The sequence below is a fragment of the Lithobates pipiens genome, unplaced genomic scaffold (assembly GCF_037356315.1).
Source record: "Lithobates pipiens isolate NorthernLeopardFrog02 unplaced genomic scaffold, aLitPip1_a1.2 Scaffold_27, whole genome shotgun sequence".
In the NCBI taxonomy this organism is placed as follows: Eukaryota; Metazoa; Chordata; class Amphibia; order Anura; family Ranidae; genus Lithobates; species Lithobates pipiens.
The window spans coordinates 116,302,780-116,330,580 of NW_027507788.1; the positions used below are offsets into that span (position 1 = coordinate 116,302,780).

General features: G+C 40.3%; 1 protein-coding gene across 1 annotated transcript in view; it reads left to right on the forward strand.

Annotated features, from left to right (window-relative positions):
* The window catches only part of LOC143934083 (ubiquitin carboxyl-terminal hydrolase 2-like), a 66,323-nt gene extending 42,163 nt beyond the window's left edge, over window positions 1-24,160 (forward strand). The window contains exons 6-12 of the mRNA XM_077457391.1: window positions 5,643-5,707; window positions 7,785-7,888; window positions 9,084-9,164; window positions 12,533-12,611; window positions 13,874-13,981; window positions 15,327-15,447; window positions 20,469-24,160. Of these exons, the coding sequence (XP_077313517.1) occupies window positions 5,643-5,707; window positions 7,785-7,888; window positions 9,084-9,164; window positions 12,533-12,611; window positions 13,874-13,981; window positions 15,327-15,447; window positions 20,469-20,556 (646 nt within the window). The 3' untranslated portion in view covers window positions 20,557-24,160. The remainder of the gene's footprint in view (window positions 1-5,642; window positions 5,708-7,784; window positions 7,889-9,083; window positions 9,165-12,532; window positions 12,612-13,873; window positions 13,982-15,326; window positions 15,448-20,468) is intronic.
* Window positions 24,161-27,801: the final 3,641 nt, after the last annotated feature.

Here is a 27,801-nt window from a genome sequence, read left to right on the forward strand (position 1 = left end):
CACATAGAGATTCCTCTATTTGTACCGGTAACCAAGAAAGAACATGAGGGCAAACGTAAAACTTTACAGCTCACCAGAACAACAGTTAAGAGGAAATCTACTAATTAAGCTTTTGGGACAACTGTCTAAGCCCTTGTACACACAGTCGGAGATTCCGACAACCAAATCCGTTGGAGTAATTCCGACGGATTAATTCCGGAAGAGGTCCGGAAGTGTTGTTGCATACACACGGTCGGACTAAGTTGTCGGAAAATCCGATTGTACATAACGTGATGACGTTATTTCGTTACGACGGGACTACGTTCAGGCTAGTAGCCAATAGCTTTGGTCTAGGAATTTGATCTGAGCATGCGTGGCACTTTGTCCGTCGGAGTAGGCTACACATGATCAGAGTATGTCCGATAGGAGCATTTTGTCGGAAAATTTTACCGGCAAGTTGGAAAACTTGGTCCGTCAGATATTCCGACAGAAACAGTCCGATGTAGACCACACACAGTCGGAATATCCGACAAAACGGTCCGATGGGAAACATTCCGTCGGAATCTCCAACTGTGTGTACAAGGGCTAAGAGGGGAGTTCTCCTTATTTCCTATTGTATCTCTATGGCAAAAAGTGAAGTGATTTTTTCCAAATGGTACACATCTGCATAAAAATAACGTGCCACATGTTACAATCCTTCCACATCAAAAACCCCCTAAAAAACACTTTGACTATACATATGCTTATCCACAATAATAAAAGTGGAAGTGAGTTTTTTTTTTTTTTATTATACCAAAAAAAAAAACATTTTGACTATACATACGCTTATAGTGTATGTATAGTAAAAATGTTTTTGTTTTTTTGGTATAATAAAAAAAGTCTCACTTCCACTTTTGTTATTGTGTTTTGTTCCTCAGGGGACAAGGTACAGGTAGTAATTTGTCTTGTCGTCCTAGGCGCTATCTAAGGCTAAGTGTGCAGTCAGACAGGGCAACCCTCTTCCTTCAACAACCGCTTGATAACTCAACTAGCAAGGAGATGGCTGCTTTGACAAACAGCCCCTCCGGGGAATAGAACACAAAAAAATGTTAAGTGAGGCTTCTTCTTTAATTCACTATTGACTAAACTCTTCTTTCCTCGTTCATTTGTAAAAACATTTAAAAAATGAGGGTCACAGTACAGTAGGGGGTCATAACACAAGTAAATTACAATTATGGGCCAGAATATTTTGAAGTTTTCTGTGCTCTTGATTAAACGTCAAATTTATCTGCACCTCTATACATTTATTAATTGGCATCCAAGGGAAGGTCTGTCAATCCTTTGGTATGTTTGGTATATGTTTGACTTTTTGTTTTAGAGTCCTGTTTCAAAAATCTTATTCTCAAATTGACCAGGACATTAAAATGTTTTTAAAGCTTTAAAAAAAAAAAAAAAAAAAAAAAAACTTGGCTCCACCCCCCACCGAGTGCCTCTAAAGCAAGCCACTTGCTATGGGAGCCTTGGCTCTCGTGCATATCACTGGATCAAGATCGGGCTCAGGTATGTTAGGGGGGCCTGTGGGGGAGGGTGTATGCAGGAGATTTTTAGCCCTACTGCATAGAATAGAACCTTCTGCCTTTACAACCACTTTAAGGGAATTCTAGTTGGCTCTCAAATTCAGGTCAGTATACATCTGGGGAGAGGGAGGGTGGGCTAGTTTAGGTCAGAGAAAGGGAACAGAAAGGAGAAATGAGGGGGGACTAATGACACTGGTGGGTATTCACACACAGATTCTACTTCATTATTGATTTACCCGGTTTTACTCCCCTAGATTGAATGATGTACCCATGCATTTAGCTAAAAAGCACTTTTTTTTTTTTTTTTTTTAAAGTTACATTTATCAACTTTAAGCTTCATTTGCCATGTTGTTGCCCTATGAAGGGCCTCTTTCACACAGGTGTACTATAGTGTACACCCCATATGAGGGCCATGTCTACCCATAGCACACTGATGCACAGGTGTTCAATGCATCCCTGTGCAAGCATTCCCATTCATGTCAGTTGGGATGTAGCGGCTACATGGACACAGCCACTGCATGGCCCTGAATGCACACGGTCTCACCGTTGTCAGCATGGGAGCAGCAGCTGTGTCCATGCAGTCACTGTGTCCCAACTGACGTGACTGCACAGGCCTTTCATTAGGTGTATGTTGTAGTACACCTATTTGAAGGAAGCGTAACAGTACATCCAAGTCTGCTTGTAAGTTAGAGACATCTTGTAGGAACTCTGCCACTATATGGCTTTAAATACAAAGAATAGAGCCGGCAACTCCAAACGTCCTTGTTGCTTCTTTATTGGTGCATAAAGAGTGAGGAAAAATATACAGGGGCTCACACGTTCCGGCTTACAAGCCTAGATCACAGCACTGTGATCAAGGCTTGTAAGCCAGAGCCCCTGTATATATTTACTCACCTTTTTTTTTATGCAACAAGGACGTTTGGACTTGCCGACTCTAATCTTTGTATTTATGTCTGTACCGGTAAGAGAGCACCAGAGCCAGAGCGCCCATTGTGGATTTTATCACAAGCCTGCAAAGGGCTTACACTGATTTTGAGCGTTGCATTATCTGCTTTTACCACTATATAGTTTTGTTTTAAATGAAAAAACAAAACACAAAAATTTTCTTTTAAAAAAGTTGTCCTGTAGATACTGTATGCCCATTTGTGCTGCTCTACTACCGTAAGAACACAGCCACAGAGAGTATCATCTTTATTAGCCTTCTACAACTGAATTCACTGAGCTATAACAATCATTATTTGTTGTAACAACCATTATTGTCAAGGAAGAGAACCACTGAGAGATGAATAAAAAGTCACATGGCTTAAAAGTGATGAGGACTATGGCAGACGCATGGGTTGTAGCTTTATAAATTACGCATTATTCACCTAAGACATCTATAAAGATTTTTATAGCTCTATTTTCATCTCTAGTGAGGTCAGACCAATCCTTGCTCATACTTTGCAACAGAAGATTATGTTTTATTGTGTAATGCAATGCTTTAGGGATTAGTGCTTTCAATGAACTGTAGTAAGATTAATCTGATCAGACTGTGCGGGATATCTATCAATAAAAGGAACATTGATTTTCATGTAGTATAGTATATTATATACTGCTTGATACAGTGTAATACTTAAATGCTCCATGACCGATATTAATGACATGAGAGATTTGGGGTGCCTGCCATTGGTTGGTTCTGCTTCTTTTTTTTTTTTTAGCTCTGACAACTAAAATTACATTAAATATCCTTTAATTTATGATGCATTTTTTGTGCTTATATGTAAAATATTACTGTATGAATAGTGTCAATCCTTTATGAAAATGTATTTGAACTATAGTATAAATCTAGTATTGATGTACTATGGAATTGTAAAAACATAAGCAGTATTATTGAACCCTCCATGTCACAGAGGGCTCACTTCAAAGCACAGCCATGGAGGATCAGGTCTTCATTATACTGCTGAAGCCTGGGGCACAAGTCATGCAAGGTTCAGCAGTGACAGTTAAAAAGGAGGCATAGTACCAGACTAAGCGGCAGAAGAGCAGTCATACTAGCAGGAGGTTGAGGCAGGCAGCAGCAGAAGAAAGCATGGAAAGACAGGCACAGGGTTGAGACAGGCAGTGGACACAAGCATATTCTAAAGTAGGATTTTAGGAGGCAAATAAAAACTCAGTAGTCTAACAGATATAGGAAAACAGAATTTGATGACCAGGCACTGGCTGGAGGTTCTGAGTTCTCTAAACACTTATTAACAAGGGATGTGTAGACTACAAATGGCAGCAGCACACTGCCAGAAGCAGTCCAAAGATGGCAAATGGAGAGCAACTCAATCTCCTAAACACTCCAGTCATACATGTGCAACCCAAGCCCAACTGTGGGTGGATTGTTACATATACTTATTGTAAAGGGAATGTATGCCATGTTACCATGGCTTGGATCACAGACCTCGTCATGGTTAGAGGTCAGTAGCTGTCACTATTGCGGCCTGTGTTCCTGAGTGGTATATAGTAAAGGCACATAAGCTTTGTCACCCAAAGCAACAACTTATGTTAAGATCTTCCCTTTTGCAAAAAGCATTTTCTGGTTTTAGTGGTCCTTGCTTAGATTCTCACATTGTGATTGTACAGATTTGCTTACAGCCGCGAGCCAAACGTTTAAGAATTGCACAAATATTTCATTTTCACAAAGTCTGCTGCTTAGTGTTTTTAGATCTTTTTCCGATGTTACTATTGTATACTGAAGTATAACTACAAGCATTTCATCAGTGTCAAAGGCTTTTTTTTAACAATTTACATTAAGTCTATGCAAAGAGTTAATATTTACAGTGTTGACCCTTCTTTCTCAAGACCTCTACAATTCGCCCTGGCATGTTGTCAATCAACTTCTGGGCCACATCCTGACTGATGGTAGCGCTTACCTTTTCTTCTCTTGACAAGGTTTTTTCTAGATGCCCCAAACAATAGGAAAGCGGATTTATAAAAGAAAATGGCTTTACCCCAGTCCTCCATGCTATAGTAGAATATCATTCTACTTTTGTAGAATAATAATTCTTTTGTAGAATATCAGTATTTCCCCGAAGTTTTTCCTGGAGAGAAGTGGCTTCTTTGCTGCACTTCTTGACACCAGGCCATCCTCCAAAAGTCTTCTCCTCACTGTACATGCAGATGCACTAACACCTGCCTGCTGCCATTCTTGGACAAGCTCTGCACTGGTGGTACCCCAATCCCACAGCAGAATCAACTGTAGGAGATGGTCCTGGGTGCCCTGAAGCATTCTTCACAAATCCAGTGGAAATGTTTTTTATGGGATTAAGTTCATTTTCATGGCAAAGAGGGGCTTTGCAATGAATTGCAATTCATTTGATCACTCTTCATAACATTCCGGAGTATATGCAGATTGCCATCTTAAAAAACTGAGGCAGGAGGCTTTGTGAAATGCATTTATGTCATTCTCAGAATTTTTGGCCATGGCGGTACATGATATGACTGTATTTCTGGAGATGGTTGGGGGAGGGGGAAGGAAGTGTGGTTGCCTACAGGCATGGGCCAACCATGACTAATGGTAATTTGGCTTTGATAAAACATGAGGTCTTCACTGACACTAGTTGGCTAAGAAATAAAAGTAGCTGCAATCACAGTGAGGTCATCAAATAAGAGAGGCAAAGAAATTACATGTGTGTGTGTAACCTAAAGGCTTGGCTTACCTACAGTATATCAGCTTGGAAGCATAAGAATGGCAATTTCAAGGTACCCAGTTTTTACATGGGGTCAACAATGGTATATGACAGACCTCAGAGAAATACCTTGGATACACTGCTTTTAGAAGAAAAAAAGCTATTGTTCAGGTTGAGGTTTTAAGTATAAATAAATCCAAGTAAATCCTGCCAGTAACACATTTCCGGTCCTAGGATGACAACACTCACTTACTAAGCAGTACTGTATCTTTAAAGCAGCAGCGCTGTCATCATAGGACAGGACCCTCTCCTCTTGTTCATACCATTACTGATAATGTCTTTGTTCCCTAGGAGTGGTGTTTGTCTCCAGTGCACTTTGAGATATATAGTCATATGTTGACGCTATGGGTAACTTTTATGTTGTATATAAACCCCCCCTTTCCCTTTTTTTCAGTGACACAGAAAAAAGCAGGCAAATGTGGAAGAGATATTTGGAAAGGGAAGACAGCAGGATTGTGGGTAAGTTGGTGTCAAATACTTTTCATTATTATTTTAAATTTGCTGGAAATCCTCCATCATAAAACATATTGGCATAAGCTGGCAATGCTCCATACATATAATGTACATGCGCAGGGTGTGTGTGTGTTTTGGAAATGTACTTTACATAGTATCTTCAAGATGGTACATTTGCATACACATAGACTCAACAATAGTATCTTAGAAAACGTTCATACTGAGTTACAGCTAGAAGTCTCCGACCTATAAACAAGGCAGTGCAACATATAAATTAACACAAATACCGTATATACTCGAGTATAGGCCGACCCGAGTATAAGCCGAGGCCCCCAATTTACCCCCAAAAAACTGGAAAACTTATTGACTCGTGTATAAGCCGAGGGTGAGACATGGCTGTCCATCCCTGTGTGTCCGTCCATCCCTGTGTGTGTGTCCATCCATCCATCCATCCCTGTGTGTGTGTCCATCCATCCATCCATCCATCCCTGTGTGTGTATCCATCCATCCATCCATCCCTGTGTGTGTGTGTGTGTGTGTGTGTGTGTATCCATCCATCCATCCCTGTGTGTGTGTGTGTGTGTGTGTGTGTGTGTGTGTATCCATCCATCCATCCCTGTGTGTGTGTGTGTGTGTGTATCCATCCATCCATCCATCCGTGTGTGTGTGTGTGTGTGTGTGTGTGTGTGTGTCCGTGCAGCCTTGTGTGTGTGTCCAGCCTACCTGTGTCCCAAGCCTCCGTCCCGAGCCGCCGTCGTCCCGAGCCTCCTCCGTCCCGTGCCGTGCCTCCTCCGTCCCGTGCCTCCTCCGTCCCGTCCCGTGCCGTGCCTCCCCCGTGCCGTGCCTCCCCCGTGCCGTGCCTCCTCCGTCCCGTGTCTCCTCCGTCCCGTGCCGTGCCGTGCCTCCTCCGTCCCGTGCCGATGGATCGCCGCTCTTCTCGGCGGCCATTCTACAATTCAAAATTCCGCCTCCGCCTGTGATAGGCGGAACACTCAATTTCCCAGCAGCCTGTGTTCCGCCTATCACAGACATCCTCTCATACTCGTCCGTAGTATGAGAATGAGCGGATGTCCGTGATAGGCGGAACACTGACTGCTGGGAAATTCAGTGTTCCGCCTATCACAGGCGGAGGCGGAGAAGGAGGCGCGGCTTTTGAAAATTAATGTCCGCCGTCTGTCTGCTCGATACGCTGATCGAGCAGTCAGACAGCGGCGACTCGAGTATAAGCCGAGGGGGCACTTTCAGCCTCAAAAAAGAGGCTGAAAATCTCGGCTTATACTCGAGTATATACGGTATGCTTATTACAGAAAAAAAGTCTGTTGTAATTTGCAATTTTATGATTAATCCAAACTATATGTGTGTGTGTGTGTATGTGTATGTATGTATGTATGTATGTATGTATGTATGTATGTATGTATGTATATATATATATATATATATATATATATATATATATATATATATATATATATATATATATATATATATATATATATATATATATATATATATATATATATATATATAGTGAGTGAATGTCCAGCCAGATATAAAATAGATCTCTTTTGACACATTTGCAGTGTTGACCTGCCACCATCACCTTCACCTGTTTTATGGATTTTTATAATTGTTACAATAAACCTTAAAACTTTCATACGTATGTGAGTGCTCTTTTCCTAATTGGGATTATAGTGGCAACTGTTAAAGTCCTACACCAATTTTGCTCCTTTTTTTTTTTTTATCTCTAACCCGCCAGGCTGCATGCTCGGATAAGGGTTTGGTATGATCTTTTTTACAGATGTTTTTTCCTGGCGTTGGTAGTGGCTTTGCAGCTCGTTTTTTCGAATGCCCTGTGTGTATAAGGCCTAAATTTGGTAAACTTATATGTGAAGCAAATAATAAGTAATACATGCAGAGTCATGAGATAAAAGTAAAATACAATTTTTTTTACTGTATGTAATATAAATGACAGGGGTGATGATATCCATAACTATTTCCCTAATGTGAAATCTTTAGCAAAGATTTTCACTATGCATGCCTTATAATACTAATATTTTGTTACATTAACATTATATTTGAACAGAACTGTTTGTCGGTCAGTTGAAGAGCTCGCTCACATGCAGTGAATGCGGATATTGTTCTACTGTGTATGACCCATTCTGGGACTTGTCGCTACCCATTGCTAAGGTAAAAATTGCAGCAATAAATGAATGATATGTTTATTTTCTAGAATGTCACATACATACCATCCTATTCTGGTAGCTTAAAAAGTCAGTTAGTTAGTCTGTATTGTATGTGAAGTAAGCATTTGTTAAACAGACCCTACAGTTTACCCTGTAGTGCCTACTACATTCAGAGATGGCCTGGGGTGCTGGAGTTGCCATTTGGAGAAAGACTTCCTAGAAAATGAGATTGATTGACCTGGGGTATCTGCCAGGGGTGAGGATCTCCCCTTAAAAAAAGAAAAAGGATTGGTTTTCTAAAAAAAATTTAGACTCACTTAGGTGGATGCGGTATTGATCCAATGCTGCATTTGTCCCCTGTTGCCTCTGCATTGAAAACTGAGTGATCAAACCCTGCTAATCACTCAGCTCCCCCCTCTGCTCTGAGCCGTGACCACCAGTCTGCGTCTCTCTGCTCTGCCCCTCCAGCCCTCCCTGGAGCGCTGGGCTGTGGAGGAGGCAGGAGTTGCTGGCTTAGGCTCTCAGCGGCATGCTGAGAGGCTGAGACAGCTGCCAGTCCAGTCTGGATCTTTCCCCAAGCCTGGACCGGTTGAGTGACATCAGCCGACAGCAGGCTTTAGATCCATGCGAGGGGTAGGGCCAAAATAGCTTTTGCCATACTTTTGCTTTAAATGCCTGCTATGTGATCAGAGACTGCTATGGAGGTAGCAAGAATGAGTGACTTAGAGAGAGAGACTGTTGTAGGGATAGAGGGACTAACCTGAAAACATAGCCCACCCTAGAGTGCTTGCCCCAGAAGAGACTACCTGTGATGGACCTAGAGCCAACCCTGAAGTGTCTGGTATGTGGCACTTCTGTAACTGTCTATGGACATCTATACCATGCAACCCCTTAAAGTAACATAACAGGTTACCACACAGCGGACCTGCCAAAAAAGCGAAGTGAGAGCCATCTTCCCCACACCCTGCTCTGCATGGCACCTACTGCCCCCAGGCTAATAACATCTATTTGGGTGTCTGTGGCTATGGTTACATCCTTTCCAACTACAAAACAAAGTAATTTGATATAAAGCGTAAAAAATTAAAGATCACTATATTGCTCACAGCAGCCAATCAGATTTTAGCTTCACTAATTACAACTGTTTACAGTATTGTTTTCATTCATTCATGTAAGTGATTGTATGTATGTCTTTTATACAGAAGAGTGTTTCAGAAGTGTCTCTAATGGATTGCATTCGACTCTTTACCAAAGAGGATGTCTTAGATGGGGACGAAAAACCAGTAAGTGTTGTCTTCAAAGAATTTACCTGCCCCTTCCTTCCTCCTGCACATTCTTATTGGCCAATGACTCTACTTATTCTAGTGGTGGCCAAAAAGAATGGGGACAGGACAGAGAGTTGATGACCCAGGATTCTCATTCAGGCGTGTTAGGGGCTCCAATGGGCTTTTGTCTTTGAGAGGAAACTGACTTTTCAGTGCCATAATCATTTTTGGGGACCTGGAGCCTGGAGATTTTGCAGTGATCTCGGTGGTATGAAATCTTCAGTCCTGGGACTAGGTTTTGCAGACAGCCAGCACACTGATGGTGGTGCAGGTGTGTGCCGGGATTTTAGGAGAATCCAGACTAGGGTTATGGGCTCCATTCCAGCAGACAGAGGAGGTCTCTGAACAGGAGTATAGATGGGAGCCAGCTGCTAAGAGTATGGACCAAGCTTCTGAGAGGGGTACTAAATGTCATGGTTTGTGGGACCAGGCTAAAGGCCAGGAGCAATGCTAAAAACGTTTCTTTTAATCAAATTGTACCAGAAAAGCGCTTAAAAAGAAGTGAATGGCTTGTTTCTAAAAGCTCTATCATTTTAAATAAGTTCTCACAAAGGGAATGAATACTGGTCAAAAGTACAAAATCTAATGAGATTCATGTGTAATAAAGGGTTTGGTTTAGGGTAGACCAGAAAGTAGTGTTAATACAATAATGATTGTACAGGACAAACTGGTGACCATGGTACCTTTATTTTGGGGCTCTGGGAATAGAAGTTCTAACTTTTGCCCATAGAAACCGTGTTAATTTTGGCAGCAAACTTCGATTTTTAGTTTTAGTCCTCTGAATTGCTTTAGTCATATTTTAGTCTACTAAAATTTCCAGTACGTTTTAGTCGATTAAAATCTCATACGTTTTAGTCAGCTATAATTGAATGGATTTAGTTAAATTGTAATGCATTATGCAAACATTTCTCTAGAATTTCCAAACTCATTATATACTCCTGGAGTAAAAATCGAATACAATGTTATTGTTTATGGTATTAACCTTCTTAGCGGTATTCCCTAGTGTGGTTCGGGGTGAATTTTCCAAAGCAAGAGCTGTAACCCTGAGCCACACTCAGGATTGCATCGCAGTACCCTGGTACAGGTTACTTACCTTGTCCTCAGGATCATGCAATGTCCTCCCATTGTGTGTGGCGGCTGTGTCTTCCGCCTGATGTCCTCTATGCCAAGCTCCATTCCCTGCGGGCGGCAAGACACACAGGGACGGAGCCCGGCAGGAAATTCAAAAAGTGCAGAAAAACAGAACACATACAGTACACTGTAATCTTACAGATTACATTACTATAGCAAATTATTTCCACCTTTTGCCCCTAGTGCTTTGTCCAGTGCCCTGCATGCAGTTTTATATTATATATCTTTTCTGATTGGAAACTGGAGATTGTCCATAGCAACCAAAAACCGTCCCTTTTACGTCAAAAGAGGTTTTAGAATAGCTAGAAAACAGAGATAATAAATTAAAACACTTGTAGAATTGAGCGATAGTGATTTGTGGGGAAATTCGTCATCGGACACTGAAAGTGACAACAGCGACAATTCTGCAATTGAGCACATTTCAGTGTTTGAGTTGATTACATTATTGAATACATTTTATTATTGTTATATTATTATTTTTTATAGTTATTTATTATAATTAATGATTTTGTGTTTCAAACTTTATCATAGCCGGGATGTCTACTAGACTCTGGTTTGGACAGATTTAAGTGAGTAATTCCTAAGAATTACAGGCCTACAACATAAAACACCAAATTTCCATGCGAAACATTGTACCGCTTTCGGCATCAAAAACCAGACATAATCATTCTGCAGCTGAGGTCCGCCAGACTTTCAAACAAACGGACTTGGCCACACACGATCACGCCAAATGTCTGACTGATTTGAACGTGATGACGTCGAATAAGGAAGTTCCTAGCTAGTAGCCAATAGCTGCCCTAGCGTCGGTTTTAGTCCGTCGGACTAGCACACAGACCAACGGATTGTCAGCTAAAAGCCGAGTCCAGTGGACAAATTTGAAGCCAGTCTTATTTTTAGGTCCGCCGGACAATTGGGAAGCAAAAGTCCACACACGATCGAATTGTCCGACAGACTCTGGTCCGCCGGAAAGTCCGATTGTGCGTACACGGCATAACTGTATTGCTATTGCACATATTTCCTGAATATATTGCCAACATTAAATATTAAGAAAAAATACAAGAAAAGCCTTTTTTTTTCTCTTTCAGTAGCTTAGATGCCCCTCACTTATCATTATGTGGTAGTGCAATACATGTTTAAAATTTAATGTGCTATTATTATAGGCTCTTAATGGAATTGTGTTGCCGATTTAGAAATGGCCAGTAGAGCAGTGTTCATTTTGATGTCAATTTTTAATTTAGTTTCAGTGATAGTCTTGAAAAAAATGGCATTTTACTTTTAGTCATATTTTAGTCTTATGACGAAAATGCCATTTTTAGTTTTAGTCGTATTTTAGTCATCAGAATTGTTTTAGTTTTAGTCACATGTTAGTCACCTAAAATAGTGTTCATTTAAGCCCCATACACACTATCAGATTTTCTGCTGTTTTGTTTCCTTCAGATTTACCAAAACCATATAAAATGAGGTTGAACCTTAGGAGTTTCAATTTGTATGCAATCAGGCAGGCCCTTGTACTACATGGTTTTGGTAAATCTGAAGAAAAAATCAGGAGAAAATCTGATATGCCCTGTACACACGATCGGAAATTCCAGCGGAAAAGGTCCGCTTGGATTATATTGTCGGAAAATCCGATCGTGTGGGCTCTATCGGACTTTTTTCATTGGAAAATCCGATGGAAAAAATTTGGGAGCAGGATCTAAAATTCTCAGACAAAAAAATCTGATCTGACTTTTTCCGATAGTTTGTAGAGAATTCAGATGGACAAAGTGCCACGCAAAGCTATTGGTTACTAGCCTCTACGTAGTCCCATCGTACGCATCGAACGTCATCACGTTACAAACGATCGGATTTTCCGACTACTTTGTCCGACCGTATGTATGCAACGCCAGTTTCGGACAAAATCCGTTTGGAAAAAATCCGACGGATTTTGTGGTCGGAATGTCCGACCGTGTGTACAGGGCATTAGTGTGTATGGGGCTTTAGTCTACGAAAATATTTTAGTCGTCAAAATTAACACTGGCAATGGAAGTCATGGCTCTGGTTTTTCCCATGGGAGAATGTAGTTGTGCCAATAACCTCATGTGTATAATATATAATAAGTCAAAGCATTCTAATTTTATTTTTTACTTTCCATTAATGCTGATTTACAGTTTGAGTCTTTCTGTAACTTTTTTTTTTTTTTTTTTTTTCTTTACCAGACATGCTGTAGATGTAAAGTTCGTCGAAAGTGTATCAAGAAATTTACCATTCAGAAATTTCCCAAGATCCTTGTGCTTCGTATCCTTTCATGTGAATTTTATTTTATTTTTTTACTTTTTGTAGTTTTACTATTTTTATATACCAAACATCACCTAATACCAGATGATTTTTTCTCATACAGCATCATGAACTACCACTGAAATGTCAGATTGCAGCTTTGGTTTGTATGTGATAACTATCACATATAAGTAGTACAAACAGCTACTTAAAGCAGGCCTAGAAAAAAAATGTTTATGTCATCTGTATGCCTGCTATGTAATGAACAAGTGTAACACACATAGGTAGGTATTATTTCTTGCAGACATCACACTCTCCCTGAGTATTATTATTATACAGGATTTATATTGTGCCAACAGTTAGATTTCTAAATCAGGAGGCTGGTGCCATCTTTAAAATGGCATCACTAGGGTTCAGCATCTACTTCTAAATTAAGATGCAAGAATAGGGAATACATAATTATCTAATTCCCACTAGCTGGGCACTAGTCCTTATTTCTTTGTATTCATGTTGTCTCATGCATCTATTTTTTGCATATGCTATAATTTTGTTTTTCCTGGGGGAATACGCCAGAATTTACATTACACAGGAGGCTCAGATGTTCGTGTGCAGGAGGCCCAATGGTTATTGATCGAACAGCAAGTATAGAAATATGCAATACATTCTATGAATAGGTGGTGGAGATCCTGTCATTCGTCCACTACTTCATTCACAGATTGCAATGCATTGTGGGAGAACAGTATTATGAGATCACTGAATGATGAAGAGGACGGAGGGGGGTGGGCACTGCAGCTCTTCACATTAGCAGTGGCTGCTGTTACCCCCACATAGCAACCATTGGATAGCAGCTCAAAGCAATATCTGGCAGTTATAAAGGAAAGGTTTTTCTTAAAGCAGCTGTCTGCGGGATATGGGATACACACCATCACATGTAAATCACATGTAAATATAACATGTTTGTATCTCCAAATACAAATTGCTAAACTTCAGCTTAAATAAAAAAAATATTTATAAGCTATATTTCATATTTACCTAACTAAAAATGGTTTTCATGCATTTTGTAGACTTGAATATGATAAATAAAGAAGATATGTAAAAAAAAAAAAAATACATTATATAAAAAGAAACTGTATATTGTGACCTGCCAGGATTCTGTTCAATGCTAATTTACCAGTAGGTCTGCTTTAAGACATTTTTACACACAAGCTGAATTCTCAACTCAAAGAGCTTATTTCATATTCATGAAGCTGCAGTTTTTCTTCCTTAACTTCAACCCTTTACAGATCTTAAGCGGTTTTCTGAAGGCCGCATAAGAAGTAGCAAGCTTTCCACATTTGTGAATTTTCCTCTTCGAGATTTAGACTTACGTGAATTTTATGCAGAACACAGCAGTAAGTTTTTTACTTCTATATTCTTCATAGGTCCTACTGTGTAGACCTGGTTCTTCTTTTAAAGTTAAATATTAAATATATTATGTTATAGATGTCTATATTATGTACCAATTATGCATTGTTTTGAGTGTACAGCAATAAGTGCCTCCTGACTATCATGTTTCCTTTTTCTCTTAAAGAGACCCTGTCATCTTGGCCATTCAGGGTAAAGTGACAGGGTCAGTGATCCCCTGCTGAGTGGGCGGCCTGATACCTTGTGAATACAGAAAGTCGGCTGCTCAGCAAAGGCACCATTCAGAAAATGCTTTTCATTTTCTGAGTGAATGCAAAGCATTCTCTGATTGGACAAGGTGGAGAACTTGACACAGCCAGACAGAAAACAATCTGACAGGGAGTTCAACTCTTCCCTATTCTATCCAAAACAACAAAAAAATCTAATTTTATGTACATATTAAAGAGACATGATGACATGTATATTTTAAAATGGTGGACACTCGTTATCTGCAAATATTTCACAAATTAGGGAGATGCTTGTAAAAGTTATGGGCCAATATAGACAATTGATGACTTTAAAGTGGTTGTAAACCCCAAACATGAAATACGAACAAATCACATCCCTCTATGCACTTGTCTCAATTAAGTGCACAAGTCACAAGGGGGTGGGCTGTCTGAGCAATGTCATCGGATGGCCATGGCTGCATAACATGTCGGACAGCAGGGGACATCACAATGAAGGAGGACAGCATCAGGACAGGAGTGGACTCTTGTTTTCCAGCGGGTAACCAGCGGCAAGTAAAAAGACAGCAGAGAGACTGAGCTATCTGCTCCTGTTTTCTGAAAGCTCAGCCAGGCTTTATAAATTCTGCACTTTGAATGTCTGTAGAGAAGAGGACTGCAGATAAACAGGTACAACATGTGTAGGAGGATTTGTTGATCTCTGTGCATCACTGGGGGCCAATCGCTTCACTGAGCATATGCAGGGGTTTACAACCACTTTCAGTAAAATTGTCCATGCTCATTCTTGTATTCTACTTTTTACCCCATTGCTAACAGAGATAACATTCTGAATTATAATGTGTTCCTGTTGGATACAAACATGCAGGTTGATAACAGCTTTGGGGGAGAAATTAGGCCTTTCACCTATTGGATCATTACCAATACTATCACCAACTGTTCCGATGTATAAGTAGCTCTAGCTCTGCTTTATACTTTAATTTTCCCTTTACCAGTAATCTTACCATTATCCTTCCACTAGATTTTGTTTGACATTTACCTTGTTTCTGATGCTAGCGTTTTTAGACTTTTCTTTTTTCTAATATTAGCTTGTTATATTTTGTTTTTGCAGCTCAAGCTACATACAATCTGTATGCTGTATCCAATCATTCGGGTACCACCATGGGGGGCCATTATACAGCTTACTGCAAAAATACAAACAATGGCGAGTGGTACACATTTAATGACTCAAGGTAATGATAAACGTGTAAACCATCTTTTCTTGATTCTTAGATTTTTTTTTTTTCCTTCACCTGAAAACATTCAAAGTTTAATATTCACATTTAACTGAAATAAAACGTAATAACGTTTCCTTTGCAAAAGGAACATTTCCAGCACTTATCCGATTGAAGTTGTTTAGAGTGCTCAGCTAATTGTCCAGAGCAACCTTTTTCAACCAGGGTCCCTTTTGGGCTCTTCAGGGTTTCCTTGGCAAAATGTCTAAAAATTGCCAAAAGCCAGCAAGTCGATCACATCCGCCTGCCACACAAAGTCACAGCAGCATTACAACCAGCCGCCGGTGTCCTAACAATCAATCACATCATTGCTTGATAAAGAGCATGTTGGGTGTGCCTTGTTTGCCCCATCCCTGCCCCTCTCTGTAAGCACTGGGGTCACATTAGCTGAGGGAGAAAAACACTGAAAAGTACCAGTGTGCAAAAATGTATTTGCTTTGCAAGAATAATGTTGGGTGTCCTACATGTGTGAATGTTGCCCCATTATGTAAAACTATATTTTTAGGTTTTTGCACTTTAAAATTGGGTATCTCCAGAATTTTAACGGGTGCTGCAAATGAAAAAAGGTTTGAGAAACACGGATCTAGAATGCTCTGTGTATTTCCAATTTTGAAGTCAAATTTGAGAGAAGCTCACTATAAGTTTGTGATGCGTTCCCATTCACATAGCTTCCCTAAAACATTTTTTGTAAACTTATTCTTGCCTTTTTAGATATTTTTTAGGAGCGGGTGTCATGGCAGACTGCTTGCATTTCTAAACAAGGTTAGAGTGAGTCTGTCCCAATATAAAGGCCGCATTAAACTGGTGAACACAGAATCTGGAGCAGCTGTGCATAATAACCAATCCGCTTCTAACTTCAGCTTGTTCAATTAAGCTTTGAAAAAAAAAAAATAGAAGCTGATTGGTCACTATGCACACCTGCACCAATTTTAGTGAATCTGCCCCACAGTGTCCAGATCTAGTTTGTAACTGACAATGAAATCTGTCAGCACAGTACAGCCATGGTTAATTAGGACAAACACAGCTTCCCGGCCCCCTAATTAACATAAAGAACTAAGTAGGATTTTTCAGTGCTGAAGTTATCGAAAAGAGCTACTACAATGGTAAGCAGCAATTTTTAAATATTTTTACTTGGTTATGCTATGTGAATAGGGACATGCAACAAACCTAAAGTAGTGTTATCTGCATTTGTCTGCAAAAGTAGAAATACATGTTAAGCTCTAAAACAAATCCTTTCTAAAAGAAGACACCGCACGATGACTGATGTTGTCTTTGTTAGGATAAAGGAAAACATTTTTGGGTTTCTCAAAAATTAGATGAATTTTGTTAATAGGATTCTGACTTTAGGGCTTATCTTCGCCAAATGTCATCTCCTGTCTAAAGAGAGTGCCACAGTGGTTATAAGGGCATACAGTGCCTTGAAAAAGTATTCATACCCTGTGACATTTTCCAAATTTAGCCATATTACAACAAAAAATCGAAACGTATATTATTGGGATTGTATGTGATAGACAACACAAAGTGGCACATAATTATAAAGTGGAAGGAAAATGATAAATGGTTTTCAAAATAAAATGTTTTACAAATAAATATCTGAAACATGTGACGTGCATTTGTATTCAGCCCCCTTTATTCTAATACCCCTAACTAAAAGTCACCTAATTGGTAAATAGAGTCCACCCGTGTGTAATTTCATCTCCATATAAATACAGCTGTTCTGTGAAGCCCCCAGAGATGTTGGAGAACCTTAGTGAACAAACCACATTATGAAGGCCTATGGAACACACCAGACAGGTCCGGGATAAAGTTGTGGAGAAGTTTAAAGCTGGGTTAGGTTATAAATTATAGCCCAAGTTTTGAATATCTCACAGAGCACTGTTCCACCTATCATCCAAAAATGGAATGAGTATGGCACAGCTGCAAACCTACAAAGACTTAGCCGTCCACCTAAACTGACAGGCTGGGCAAGGAGAACATTAATCAGTGAAACAGCCATGAGGCCCATGGTAACTCTGGAGTTCAGATTTGTGGAGTGCACGACTAATAGTTGTCCTGTGGACAGATTCTCTCACCTGAGCTGTGGATCTCTGCAGCTCCTTCAGAGTTACCATGGGCTGCTTCTTCTGAGAGGCCATGTGGGGGACACAGCAAACATGTGGAAGAAGGTGCTATGGTTTGATAAAACCAAAATTGAACTCGGTGGCCTAAAAGCAAAAGGTGTGGCAGAAAACTAACACTGCACATCACCCTGAACATGCCATCCCCACCGGGAAACATGGTGGTGACAGCACCTTGTTGTGGGGATGCTTTTCTTCAGCAGGGTCAGAGAAGCTGGTCAGAGTTGATGAGACGATGGATGGAGCCAAATACAGGGCAATCTTAGAAGAAAACATGTTGGAGTCTGCAAAAGACTTGAGACTGGGGCGGAGGTTCACTTTCCAGCAGGACAACGACCCTAAACATAGAGTCAGAGCTACAATGGAATGGTTTACATCAAAGCATATTCATGTATTAGAATGGCCCAGTCAAACTCCAGACTTAGAGCTAATTAAGAATCTGTGGCAAGACTTGAGAATTGCTGTTCACAGACACTCTCCATCCATTCTGACAGAGCTTGAGCTAGTTTGCAAAGAAGAATGGCCAAAAATGTCACTCTCTAGATGTGCAAAGCTGGTAGAGATATACCCAAAAAGATTTGCAGTGGAAATTGCAGTGAAAGGGGGTTTTACAAAGTATTAACTCAGGGGGGCTGAATAGAAATGCACACTACACTTTTCACATATTTATTTGTAAAAAAAAAAATGAAAACCATTTATCATTTTCCTTCCACTTGACAATTATGTGACACTTTGTGTTGGTCTATCACATACAATCCCAATAATATACGTTTACATTTTTGGTTGTAACCTGACAAAATGTGGAAAATTTCAAGGGGTATGAATACTTTTTCAAGGCACTGTATGCTGTTTGGACATGCAGAAGGTATTTGGTGGAACTACTAGTGTCAGCCTACATAGAAAAGGTAAACTAGTTTCAGAGGAGTGCAAAGAGTAGGGTTTTTATCTAATAAAGGTAACAGCAGATGTCCTGTGACGTCTGGTCTTGGGGCCGCTTCACACCACAATTACAATTTATGCATTCCGGATGCGTTTCTTCATTTTTGTACATTCCCCACCCCCTCTCTTTTTTTCTATTCATCTTAATTCAGGGAATTTTTGATGCATTTTGCTGCATTCCAGATACGCTCCGAAAAAATGCAACATGTTCTACTTTTGTTGATTGCATTGGTGTGAACTAGGGCCATTGGAATACATAGAAAACACTGTGCATGAGCTTTTGTTGCAAAATTAAAAACGCAATGGACCTCATCTGGTGTGAACCAGCCCTTAGACAGAACTTTATCTTTTAAATGTAAAAAAAAACATGTTATATACCTTTTTAAAAGCCTCCCTTGTGTAGACTTCCAAAAACCCAAAGACTGCTGCTGAGTGCTACCATCTTGGATGTGATATCAGCAGCCACAGTAGATTCAGAGCTGTGACTCAAGTGACACTCTATAGCAGGGATATGCAATTAGTGGACCTCCAGCTGTTGAACTACAAGTCCCATGAGGCATAGCAAGACTCTGACAGCCACAAGCATGACACCCAGAGGCAGAGGCATGATGGGACTTCTACTCTACACCTCCACTAATTGCATATCCCTGCTCTATAGTATTCCCCTTCACTTTTTCCCTACATAACAGATTATGTACAGATTTGAGGAGCTCCTGGACCAGTACAGACAAAAACTGAAACCCAAAAGAAAAGGGCATGTACCATTAGGGTGAGTTGTGCTCGGAAATTTACACTTTCTAGAGTGTCAATTCCCTAGCAAGTTAAACGGTGCATTGCAAGCCAATAAAAAAAAAAAGGAAATCTCTGAAATCTCACTTTTGACACTTTGCAACCTCACCGTAAATGTACTGTAAATGCCATAGGCGCGTTTACAGTGCATTGAGGGTGTGGTTGTGGTGCATTTCAATAGAAGTGAATGGAGGCAGTTGCAAAGCATCAATGCCTGCTAAACTCTGCATGCAGCATTATTTTTGTCTCGCCATGCAAAGCAACAATAATGCTGCAGTGTGAACACCTCCATCTGTTCCCTATTGTAACAATTCTGTGTGGCATTGATAAGCATTTAGGAAACATTAAAAATTTGACCCAACCGCCTACTTCCAAAGCCTGTGTGAGAGACCCCTTACAGTTGTGTGCTTGCAGACCATCTGTGTCTATGTCCAATTATTCCCAGGTAATCGATGCATGTTCCTTTACATGCAAACAGCCTCTAATGGCTGGGTCTCCTCGAGTCTGGAGTCCCTAGCCCCAAGGAGCTCCGAACGGGTCCTGTTGAAAACTGACCAGTTTTACCATAGACTTCAATGTTAATTGCTGGATGAGAGAGGGAGGTCTGCCGGGTCATGCCTACCACCACAGACCAAGAAACCGCCATTCGGGGTACTCTTAAGCCCCATACACACTATCAGATTATCTGCTGAGTTTTTCCTTCATATTTACCAAAACCATGTAGTAGAGGGCCTGCCTGATTGCATGCACATTGAAACTCCTAAGGTTTTTCCTCATATTATATGGTTTTGGTAAATCTGAAGGAAAAACTCAGCAGATAATCTGATAGTGTGTATGGGGCTTTAGAGGAGCCTTTGGCTCTTCTATGAGCACTCCGAATGGTGACGGCATGCTTTCCTAGGGCTGCAAGCGGGCCACGCAAGCCTCCCATTGCTTTTAATGGGGCTTATGACCTATAGCTATTTGTAAGAAACCCTGCTGAGTCTTCCACGGGTAATTGCAATTGGGCCCACTGACAGGTGTGAATGGTAAGATGTTTGTTCACATACAGACGTTTTCTTATAAAACAAGAAAATACTATGTATTGCAACATTTTATACTCCCAATTTAACAGTTTTGTCTTTTCCCTTGCAGGGTTACGGCAATGTCTTCCAGCCAGGTGAAGAGCAGCGATGCCTACGTGTTATTCTATGAGCTATCAGGACCTTCATCCAGGATGTAGACTTCAAACCACTAATGAATGTAGTGGAGATACAATTGCATCAGATGTGAAAACTGTCCAGAAGGGTCATAAGAACCTTTCATTTATGCTGCAGTGAGCTAAAATTATTATTTTTAATGTACACCAGCATTTCATACAGTCACTAGTTGCCTTAAGTAATCATCCGAAGAACTATGGCCTTAAACTGATATAAAAATGCCAGTGGTTTGGTTAATGGTGCAGGAAACACTGAAAAAAGAAAACCAGCTTTGTCCATCAGTATTCAATGACATCCATACCCAAGTCTTTATAACCAGTGAGAACATAAGTAAACCAGTATTGGGAACCCCCAGCTGTTTTTGCACAATACTGAAACTCCAGGTATGCATGTTGCTGCTGTTACCATTTGAGTGTTATGGTAGACGGAATCCTAAGAAGAGTTTCGGGAAAGTCCTTCTTTCAGAAGTCAGGATGGAAACTGCTCAGGAAAGAATCTTGTATGTCCTTCTACATTACGACAAAATGTTTTTATGTATTTTTTTGGTTGCTGTCACAAAAAAATTCAGTTACTGGGGTGGCCTGCTAAATGAGGTGGCCCCTTGTATGAAGAATTGTAACATGGAGAGTGTTGTTCCTTGAAGTGAAAAAGAGCAATGTATTTGTACACATAGCGAGACAGTCACTGCTGTATATAATTTGGAGTGCTGTGTAATTCTTATATCTAATATGTCTCGGTAGGAGTTCTCAGCTTAGGTAGTGTTACCATGATAGAATATGAAATACAATAGGCTGCTTTCCTGGACAGAGTGTGGAGTGGCAGAAGTGGTCACTCAATTTCTCTCTAAAACGGGGTGTCTGACAAGGCTTCTTCTGATATCTTTGGGGGCCACAAGAATGAAATCTTTGCACTGCTAAGTTTTTACTGCTTAAGAGGTGTGTAGTGTTCACAACAGTATTAAGAAGATGTACTGAAGGACTTAGGCTATTTAGCCATTTTTTACTTTTATAAATGTTTTATTATTATTAATATTATGCAAATACCAAAGCTAGTGCAGTGCAGCATGTAATCATAATTTATTTGAAAGTACTGTATATGAAAGTTGACGTTTTAAAGAAAAATTGCAGTCAAAACATTTTTACTTTGGGTGAAATTCGAGTAGATATAGCTTGGGACCTCTTTCAGAATTAAATGCTGCCTCTTGACGGCCCACCTAAAAAAAATTGTATACAACCAGACAAGACCTTACACATGCCACTGCTTGTTGAGTTGATAGGGCCATCACCTGTCAGACTTGCCCATACAAGTCAATTGGACTGCAGCGCAACTGCAAAATAAAGCTCTTGTTTTGAGGTTGCTGCACCTTCGCTTCATTCAAAACTGCTGTTTGTAAAGGAAACAAAGCAAGCACTAAGGACGTGGCTCTAGCAGGGATATGTAATTAGCGGACTTTCAGCTGTTGCAGAACTACAAGTCCCAAGAGGCAAAGCAAGACATTGACAGCCACAAGCATGACGCCCATAAGCAGAGACATGATGGGACTTGTAGTTTTGCAACAGCTGGAGGTCCACTATTTGCAGATCCTTGCGTCTAGTTTGAACCAAGATTTTCCCTCACTGATTTACACCCAATACCTAGACTGACTGAAACATTCAGCAGTGAAAAATCTATCCAGCCCTTTCCCACTCTATCCACAACTAAAATAAAAAGTTGTGTCTGGAGTTGAGCTGTAGGTAGCTACAGATTAATAAGAGTTAAAGGGGCTGTCTACACTGAATGATTTTTTTTTTTTTTAGTTTTGTAATGTTATTTATTGGTAGTGCATAGCAGACCTCTAGGTAGCAGCACTCTGCATAGGAGACTGGATACTAAGGAAAAAATGTTGTACGATAGCACTACCTTCGAAAGGAGGGGTAAGCCTTAGTTTTAGACAAGTGTCCCAGGTAGTCAAACACGGGTCTACATTTTGCTATAAAAGAATAAGCATATATTTTTTAAGTTTTCCTTTTATGAAGTATGCAGTCAGAGACTAGCTTCTATTTCTGGACTAGCCATTGAGGCATCCTTGTTCTGACTGTTTGAATTTCAGCCAATTCCTGCTGATTTGAACCATGTATGGGCAGGCAGAATGTATGCAAATTGATCGATTGATCAATCAATTTGGGTACAACCAGCCTACCAGATTTTACATGTGATTATAGCCACTAGCAATAAACCCTCCCCCACCAGGTGAACACAATGGCTCCATGGGAGGCATTCCCCTATCAACACTGTCTGCGTTGATGTTGAATCAAGCACATTTATTTCCCATGGTTGCAAGAAAGAAATTTGCTCTGTCTATGGCCTGCCTTATACAGGATACTTTGCTAACCTCTGCTACCTGGAGTCTGCATCTGGACTGAGGTGGCCTTATATTCTCACTATATTATATTCTCATTGTTTGTTTCCTCTGCCATTCCTTCACCAACCTCCTGCCTCCTCGTCCCTTAATCTGGGAGCTCTTCTTTCTGCTTCACTGAGCACTTCTCTCTTTGCCTGCCTTCCCACCTTGCCGGTGCAGTGGCCTCTTGTGGTTCACTCCTCTGGCCAAATGGTAGTAATTTAAAATAAAATATATACCTGCGGTTCTCTTATATATACTGTATCAGCAGTGAGCTAAAATGTAAAGTATACCTATGTAATTTGCAAAATTACATAAAATAAAGCTGCACTCTGTTTTTCAAAGCCAATGTTTTAATGAGTTAAAACTACAATTACCAAATCTTCTGACCCCCTTATATAAGTGAGGTCACACAATGCTGGTTTAAAGAGAAAACTAGGCAAACATCACTGGGAGCTTCCACAGTCCTCCTTCTCTGGTGATCCACTTCTTCCTCTTTGCAAATTACATATGATTCCCTGCGAGTAAACCTAGTTTTATACATTGATCATCGGAGGAGGAAGTAGGTGGAAGATTGCAGTATCATTTGGCCGGTTTTGTCGCTACACAAGCATTGTCTAACCTCACATATAGGGGTCAGATTATTCAGTAAGTGGCTTTGTGGATAATTTGATGGTGGTGGAAAAAGAAAAGGCACTGTTTTAGTTTTATAGTTAGAATTATAAAGACTATTTGCACTGAGGACTGATAATGTTTTTATGTTTATTATATGTATTTATCCATTAGGGTATTACTCATTAGAACATTGGCTTTGGAAAATATAGAGTGCTGCTTTTATTTTAAATAATTTTGCAAATGTTAGCAATTCACCTACTATGCAGTGTACTGGTAAAGTGGTCCAAGGACTCCTCCACTTTCAGCAGTGTTAGAAAAAAAATTGTGCCCTCGCGAGATTGCATGTTTGTTGTTCATGTATGTATACTATGCAAGTATGTTATGTGATAGGTTGTATGTGAAGCTTTTTATTTTATTACTAACATGTTGTTGAACTAGAGTCAAACCAGCTACACACCTCTTAGGCATTGAAAACGTTCTGTCTTCTCCCCCAGACCCCTTTCAGGCCACACTAAGCTGGTGCTTACCGTGTAAGTGTGTAGAATTTGAAATCAGTACTTTGTAAACCTAAGGACCCTATGTGTTCTATGCAAATGTAAATATCCTAATTAAACTCCATATTGCAAGAAGAACTGTCTCCTTTGTTTGTTTGGATATGGATCTCAGTTCAGTTCCTCAACCTAATATATTCCTTATGTGTTAATGTTGATCTTGCTAGCTATTTCTGGTTTTATTACAAGTGCCATACAAGTGCAGTGTGCAGTATGGTGATACCACATGTGTGGGACTTTTTCACAGCCTGGCCACATACAGATACCCAATATGCAGGGAGCACCATTACACATCTCATTTCTCAACCACCTATTACAATTTTGAAGGCCCTAGAGTACTAGGACAATGGAAACGCCCACAAAGTGACCCCATTTTGGAAAGCTAACACCCCAACGTATAATCTATGAGGCATAATGAGTCTTTTGAATGGTTCATTTTTTTTTTCCAGACATTTTTGGAAAATGTGGGAAAAAAAAACGAAACTGCATTTTTTTTTTACGCAAAATTGTCCATTTATAAGATATTTCCAACACATAGCATGTACATAGCAAAAATTACACCTCAAAATACATTCTGCTACTCCTCCTGAGTATGGTGATACCACATATGTGAGAATTTTACACAGCCTGACCACATACAGAGGCCCAACATGCAAATAACACCATCAGGTGTTCTAGGGATACATAGCATGTACATACCAAGAATTACACCCCAAAATACATTCTGCTGAGCAAAGAGTAAACAAAAGATTACCTGTGGTCTTTCATCTATAGCGCGGGTGCAAAGTGTTTTTTAAGAATAGAGCTCACGATAAATAATACATGAGTATAAATAAATAAAAAATAGAATAATATAAAATATAAAAATAACTTCTGGAATATAATTCTATAAATACAATGCTTAATAAATATATATATGAATGTGTGTATGTACAGTATATATATATGTTTGTGTGTGTGTGTGTACAGTGCCTTGCGAAAGTATTCGGCCCCCTTGAACTTTTCAACCTTTTGCCACATTTCAGGCTTCAAACATAAAGATATAAAATTTTAATTTTTTGTGAAGAATCACCAACAAGTGGGACACAATTGTGAAGTGGAACGAAATCTATTGGATAATTTAAACTTTTTTAGCAAATAAAAAACTGAAAAGTGGTGCGTGCAAAATTATTCGGCCCCTTTACTTTCAGTGCAGCAAACTCACTCCAGAAGTTCAGCGAGGATCTCTGAATGATTCAATGTTGTCCTAAATGACTGATGGTGATAAATAGAATCCACCTGTGTGTAATCAATCTCTGTATAAATGCACCTGCTCTGTGATAGTCTCAGGGTTCTGTTGAAAGCACAGAGAGCATCATGAAGACCAAGGAACACACCAGGCAGGTCCGTAATACTGTTGTGGAGAAGTTTAAAGCTGGATTTGGATACTAAAAGATTTCCCAAGCTTTAAACATCCCAAGGAGCACTGTGCAAGCGATCATTTTGAAATGGAAGGAGTATCAGACCACTGCAAATCTACCAAGACCTGGCCAGCCCTCTAAACTTTCAGCCCAGACAAGGAGAAGACTGATCAGAGATGCAGCCAAGAGGCCCATGATCACTCTGGATGAACTGCAGAGAACTACAGCTGAGGTGGGAGAGTCTGTCCATAGGACAACAATCATTCGTACACTGCACAAATCTGCCCTTTATGGCAAGAAGAAAGCCATTTCTCAAAGATATCCATAAAAAGTCTCGTCTAAAGTTTGCCACAAGCCACCTGGGAGACACACCAAACATGTGGAAGAAGGTGCTCTGGTCAGATGAAACCAAAATCGAACTTTTTGCCCACAATGCAAAACGATATGTTTGGCGTAAAAGCAACACAGCTCATCACCCTCAACACACCATCCCCACTGTCAAACATGGTGGTGGCAGCATCATGGTTTGGGCCTGCTTTTCTTCAGCAGGGACAGGGAAGATGGATAAAATTGAGGGGAAGATGGATGCAGCCAAATACAGGACCATTCTGGATGAAAACCTGTTGGAGTCTGCAAAAGACCTGAAAAACTGGGACGGAGATTTATCTTCCAACAAGACAATGATCCCAAACATACAGCAAAATCTACAAAGGAATGGTTCACAAATAAACGTATCCAGGTGTTAGAATGGCCAAGTCAAAGTCCAGACCTGAATCCAATCGAGAATCTGTGGAAAGAGCTGAAAACTGCTGTTCACAAACGCTCTCCATCCAACCTCACTGAGCTCGAGCTGTTTTGCAAGGAAGAATGGGCAAGAATTTCAGTCTCTCGATGTGAAAAACTGATAGAGACATACCCCAAGCGACTTGCAGCTGTAATCGCAGCAAAAGGTGGCTCTACAAAGTATTAACGCAAAGGGGGCCGAATAATTTTGCACGCCCCACTTTTCATTTTTTTATTAGTTAAAAAAGTTTAAAAAATCCAATAGATTTCGTTCCACTTCACAATTGTGTCCCACTTGTTGGTGATTCTTCACAAAAAATAAAAATTTTATATCTTTATGTTTGAAGCCTGAAATGTGGCAAAAGGTTGAAAAGTTCAAGGGGGCCGAATACTTTCGCAAGGCACTGTATATGTATATATTTAACCAGTTCCCGACCAGCGCACGCTGATGTACGTCGGCAGAATGGCACGGGCAGGCATATTGGCGTACAGGTACGTCCAATCTTTAATGCCGCCCTGCCATCGCGAACGCATGTCCGGCGGCGCGCTCGCGTGCTGGTTGGGATCCCCCGTGAGTCCGGTCACGGGTCCCGCAGACTCAATCACTGCGGGCATACCCGCGATCGTCTCACGGGGCGGCTGAATGGAGAGATGCCGTTGTAAACAGTATCTTCCCGTTCTGCCTAGCAACTAGTAACGCTGATCTCTGCTCCATGTGATTGGAGCAGAGATCAGTGTTCACTAAATGAAAGCCCAGCCCCCAACAGTTAGTACCACACCCTTAGGAACACTTAACCCCTACACTGCCACCCCCTGGTTAACCCCTTCACTGCCAGTGTCATTTACACATGAATCACTGCATTTATATAGCAGTGATTGCTGTATAAATGACAATGGTCCCAAAAATCGCTGATCGCCGCCATTACTAGTAAAAAAAAATTATTAATAAAAATGCCATAAAACTATCCCCTATTTTGTAAACGCTATAACTTTTGCGCAAACCATTCGCTTATTGCATATGTAGAAGAATACCTATCAGCCTAAACTGAGGGAAAACATTTTTTTTTTATATATTTTTGGGGTATATTTATGATAACAAAAAGTAAAAAATAATGCGTTTTTTTCAAAATTGGCGCTTTATTTTTGTTTATAGCGCAAAAAATAAAAACTGCAGGGTTGATCAAATACCACCAAAAGAAAGCTCTATTTGTGGGAAAAAAAGGACGCAAATTTTGTTTGGGAGCCACGTCGCACGACCGCGCAATTGTCAGTTAAAGCGACACAGTGGCGAATCGTAAAAAGTGGTCTGGTCTTTGCCCAGCAAAATGGTCCGGGACTGAAGTGGAGATATATATATAGTATTGGTTTAATAGTGTGTTTATGGGAATGTTTGACTATTCTTCCAGAAGCACATTTCTGAGGCCAGGCACTGATGTGGATGAGAAGGCCTGGCTCGAGGTCTCCGCTCATCCCAAAGGTGTTCTATCGGGTTGAGAACAGCACTCTGAAAGGTCAGCAAAATGAAATTAATTACATAGT